We start from the raw sequence: 4817 nt of genomic DNA on the forward strand, positions 1-4817 counted from the left end.
CGGGATGGATTTGCGCGGGACAGGAGGAACCGTCCGGCTCCTCCGCAGCTGCCAGCATCCCCACCCTGCTCCGGGCACCTCGTTGCTCCGAGGGTCCTTCCCCACGAGCTGGGGGGGTCACCAGGCTGGGGACGTGCGCGGCGGGGCAGAGGCACCTGGCAACACGCGTGTGACGTTGGGCCAAGCCGTGAGCTGGGAGCGGCAGGGGACGGGCAGGAATCCCCAGGAGACCGCAGGGACTGAGCACGCTCAGTTTGTTACTTAAATTCTCAAGTGTTTATTTAGTACTTGCAAAACGGATCAGTAGAAAGGCTTAGCAGATGGATTTTCACCAGACATGAAGAAATCCCACCTATTGCACAGTGAGTATAATTTGCTACTCTATATTAACGGCATTTAATAATGATTTTGAATTTTCCTTTCACCTTCGATTTCTCCAGCAGTCTCTCCCCACGCCAGAACAAGCCCCCAGTGCGGGGTTATAGCAGACCCAGGAGCTCAAACACAAAGGATTACACACTCTCTCCGTAACGGTTTTCCCTCGGCGGAAATCTGTGCAGGAATGGGTTGGTACTGGTTTTGGTGGGCACAGAGTTCATTTTCACCACAGTCACTGCATTTCTTCACAGGAGCTCGGGGCTGCGTTTTGGATTGGTGACCAAAGCCGCGGTTTAGCTCTTGCACAGCGTCGCGGTCTCTGTCTCGCTGCCCTGCCAGCGCGTAGGCTGGGGACAGCAAGAAGCAGGGAAGAGACACGACCCCAGGTGACCAAAGGGACATGCCAGACCATGGGACGTGCTCAGCCATAAAAGCTGGGAGGGAGGAAGAAGAGGGAAGGGGGGAACATGGCAAGGGATGGCATCTGTCTTCCCAACTCACCGTTATGCGTAACAAAGCCCTGTTTTCCTGGGGATGGCTGAACACACCTGCCTGCCACAGGGAAGCAGTGAGTAAACTCCTTAATTTTCTTGCTTGTGTGCCCGGGTTTCACTTTTCCTATTAAACTTTATCTCATCCTAAAGGTTTTCTAACTTTCACCTTCTGATTTTCTTGCACATCCCACCAGGGGAGTGAGCGAGCGGCTGTGCAGGTGCCCACCTCCACTAACCCGCAACCGGAGACTTGGTGATTCCCACTTCTCTAAACAGGCCTGAAAGTGCTTTTGTACAAGTGTAAGATACTCTTACTCAGAAAATACACGCAGTGCAGGTATCATTTGTCATTTCCTAACTGTCAAATAATTGCTACAGGCACACGATGAAACCCAGAGCCCCAAAAAAGGGTGTCAGCCTGCACCTCCTGAGCAGCTGTGGGCGGTTCTGCCTCGTAGGGATCCATGAACATTTCACCTCAACTAAACAGGAAGTGGGAACCTCGCTAGGTCTGTTCCTAACCAGCACTATGAGCAAAATCCACCAGCCAGCAGGGTCTGGCTCGGGCTCGTCACCAGGAGGGTGGCTGCTGGCAGCACGACAGAGGTCAGACCATCCCGAAAACTGCAGGGAAAACGCTGCCGACCCAATGGCAGTTGCAGCTCCTGTTTGTCACCGGAGGAAGGGAAGCAGTTCCAGTGTGCTGTCCCTGGTGCTCTGCGTGGCGTGGGTGGAGGTAGGGACTGGCATTTCTTGCTCTGCAGTCCTCCTCTTGAGAGCTTGTACCCAGTGGTCCCTCTGTTTCAGCATGGCTTTTTAGTAAACCGGAGTCTGAGTTTTCTCTTGGTTAGTGCCTCTCTAAGGCTACTCTGCGTGCTCGACAGCTCACTGAAGTACCACAGTACAAAAGGAAAAAAAAAAAGACTTCTCAGCTGAAGGAAAAGAGGCAAAGCGAGCACTCAGAGTATGGACTGCACACGGCGCCATCTCCTCTCTTCAGTTGTAAACCATCTGCAAAAGCAAAGCACAACACCAACGTCCTGTGAAGGATTTGCTGAAACACAACCAGCTCCCTCTCCGGAGCAGCCTGAAGCAAAGCCCCTTCGCTGAGGGCGACTTCCCCAGGGCCCAGCTCGCCGGCCTGCTGCCCCCCCCCAGCATGCGCTGACCTGGATGCCGCATGAGCTCCGAGCGCTCTCAGGGAATGCATCGCTCTCCGGCTCCAGGGAGAACCTTCTGCCATCCCCACATTCACTACTCTACCAAGGCTTTACCCGATCTCAAACCAAGTCTACACAGAGGAGAAGAAAAAGGCTCCTACCTCACTGTGACAGCCACAGCAGTGCTCTGAAACCTGCTCCTCCTTACCACACACTGCGCCAGCCCAGCCTCTGAGCAGCCAGCACCATCAAGGGGGCTTTTCTCTGCAGCACAGACTGGCGATTCTGAGAAAACCCAAATGATTTCAAGACGCTGTGAGTTTCCCTTCCATCGCCGAGAAGGCGCTCACCTAGACAGGCCTGCCTCCCTAGCTCACGCTTCACGCACCGGGACCGTTTTTGGCTCTTACACCTCCTCCTGGACTCAAACATGCAGCCAGGTTATTGCTCGGAGCTTGTTGGGCTCCTGCACGTCTCGCAGCAGTAACACCACAGAACAGGCTGAAGGGCAGAGTCCTGATCCACCCTGCCATCTCCTGTCCCCTCAGGGGCCGCACAGCTCAGCTCTGCAAGGAGCAGCCGGCACAGGCACACGTAGTGCCCGGTCCAGCAGCCATGGAAAACCAACAGTGATCGCGCTTGGCGCTTGTGATCTTGCCCCTCCACCTCAGGAGGCATCTAGAGTCCTCCAGCCAGCACCAGCAGGCTTCTGCCTCCTGCAGAGAGGGGAGGCCATCCCACCCTTCCGGAGTACCCAGCCGGAAACAGGAGGGGAAATGGAAATAATTGAGCTAAGGTCAGATGGGGGGCTGCAAGTGGGCGAGGAGGAACAAGAGCTCACCACAGACCTCGCCTTTAGGACACAGCCTCCCTTCCCCATGGCCTCGTGGCACAAAACCGCATCACAAAACCGCAGCCCTCTGGGCTGGGCTGTGGAGCAGCTCACGAGGCTGCAGAAGGAAGCCCTGGAATCAAAATAACTCCTAAGAGACCTGTCCAAAACGTACCGACCTCTGCCTCCGGCGGGAGCTTCTCAGAGGCGTCACCCACTCGGGCAGAGCAAGGAACAGGACACAGCCTAGGAGATCTCCCTGGGGACATTTCTATTCTAGATAGCACTGGAAGAGTGAGAAGTGATTGCTGACTTCAGGTGGGCCAAATATCCTAAAAACCAGGCCAGGCTCTAAGAAAAAGCTGCAGTTGCGAAGAGGGAACCTGCCGAAGATGAATGGCACATGCACTCGTGCAGACAGCGAAGAGCCGCAGCTCACCTTTACCACCACCGCTGCCACAATCCCCAGCAGCACCAGGACGATCAGTCCCATTTGGCCCTTGTTAAACCGCTTCAAGAGGAAGAACTTGGCCCAATCCACCTTCTTCCGGCTGCCAGGCGGGTACCGGAGTTTGTTCATACCCTCCATCTTCAGGTCCTTGATCAAGCAGGCCCGGCGGTGGGAAAAGGTCTCGAAGCTGTGCTTGCCGTGGTAGGCGCCCATCCCGCTGTTTCCTGAGGGACACAAGCCAGGCAGGTCACACTGCAGGTGCTGCCACTCAACCCTTTGGCCACTCGAGGCCATCAGCATGGCGTGAAGCAGCACAGGAAAACTGGGGCTGCCGGCCAGCAGCACATGTCACCTACCCTGCGTCTGCCTGGCTGCAGTTTGAAAGCGCAACTTCCCTCTATTCCTGCAGAGAGGACAACTGATCCTTCCTCTCTGCAGCACTTCTCACTCCCTAGGACATCCATCTGTACTCCTTCCCCTTTCTTCCCCACCCTGTTTTCACTACACGCTCTCCAGCACTTGGCTGTGTCCCTGTGTGCGCTGCTCCCCGTGCCTCCAAGCCATCTCCAGCTCCTCCCTGGATTTAGCTCCTTCCCATAGCTCCGCACCAAGGTGTCCTGAGCAGCCCACTTCCATTTTTCAATTCCAGGACAGCAAGTGCCATTCACCCTCCTCTAAAAACCTCCCGTAGGCTGTTCCGTGGGCTGTTCCAGTTCTCCCCAAGCCGACGTCCTGCCCTTCCTCCTGCACCTCCCGCCAATCACTCCGATTGCAGCTGATGCTTTAACGCACCATTCGCAGCAGCGTGTGCTGACTGCTTCAGCCTTCCCAAAACCACACCCAAAGGCCCCTGTCCTAATACACTCCCAGAATAACCACAGTACTTCATTAATTCTTATTGAGACCTGCTATACAGAGACCCTTTGGCTGTCACAGGGGTACCTGGATATAAACCAACTCCTGCCGCTCCCCGTGTCACAGCATGCAGCGAGTCACAACACTAAAGGAGCTCCAGTAACTCACCGACACCACCGAAGGGTAAGGTTGAGAGAAAGAAATGCATGATGACATCGTTTCCAGTAAAACCCCCACTGGAGGTCTGAGAGATGACTCTTTTGATTAACTGGCAAAAGAAAACAAATGAACAAAACATTACAAAGGCCCAGAAGGGAGAAGAGCACGTAACTGGGCAGGACTGGGAAGGGAGCTATGAGCCAACAGGCCATCGTGTTCATTTTCTCTGGCTGCCAGCTCAGACAAGCGCTCTCCATGCAATGTTGACTCAAGGGAAATGTGAAATTTCAGAGGAGAGATGGGAAAGATGGAAACCTGGGAGCTCGCCTCCGTAACAATATATTAAAATTAAACTAAACTAATCATGAAAGACCACATGGCATCAAAGAGAAAATTCAGCCTTTTATCCTTCAGTATCAGAAAGTGATGTAAAAGCAAAGCATTTGAGCTGAAGCCTGGGAGCCTCCAGCAGCTCTGGGAACAGTCGT

The 4817-nt window shown here is 54.4% G+C and overlaps 1 protein-coding gene across 1 annotated transcript; it reads right to left on the reverse strand.

Moving 5' to 3' along the window:
• Window positions 1-1609: 1609 nt before the first annotated feature.
• Window positions 1610-4435, reverse strand: LOC104514724 (fatty aldehyde dehydrogenase-like). The gene is made up of 4 exons (XM_010158477.1): window positions 4339-4435; window positions 3304-3539; window positions 2194-2317; window positions 1610-1883 (listed from the first exon to the last, which is right to left on the reverse strand). Exons 1-3 carry the CDS (start codon window positions 4376-4378, stop codon window positions 2237-2239), a joined length of 357 nt encoding a protein of 118 aa, XP_010156779.1. The 5' UTR covers window positions 4379-4435; the 3' UTR covers window positions 1610-1883; window positions 2194-2236.
• Between the last annotated feature and the right edge of the window lie 382 nt (window positions 4436-4817).

Source organism: Eurypyga helias, unplaced genomic scaffold (genome assembly GCF_000690775.1).
Source record: "Eurypyga helias isolate BGI_N326 unplaced genomic scaffold, ASM69077v1 Scaffold27259, whole genome shotgun sequence".
Lineage (NCBI taxonomy): Eukaryota > Metazoa > Chordata > Aves > Eurypygiformes > Eurypygidae > Eurypyga > Eurypyga helias.

Excerpts from the sequence above, each read along its gene's own strand:
- LOC104514724 (XM_010158477.1), bottom strand. The coding sequence starts at position 4,378 with ATGCATTTCTTTCTCTCAACCTTACCCTTCGGTGGTGTCG. Across the intron at positions 3,540-4,338 it reads CTTACCCTTCGGTGGTGTCG|GAAACAGCGGGATGGGCGCC; the intron begins GTGAGTTACTGG and ends TGTGTCCCTCAG. Across the intron at positions 2,318-3,303 it reads TGGCAGCGGTGGTGGTAAAG|AATCGCCAGTCTGTGCTGCA; the intron begins GTGAGCTGCGGC and ends GGGTTTTCTCAG.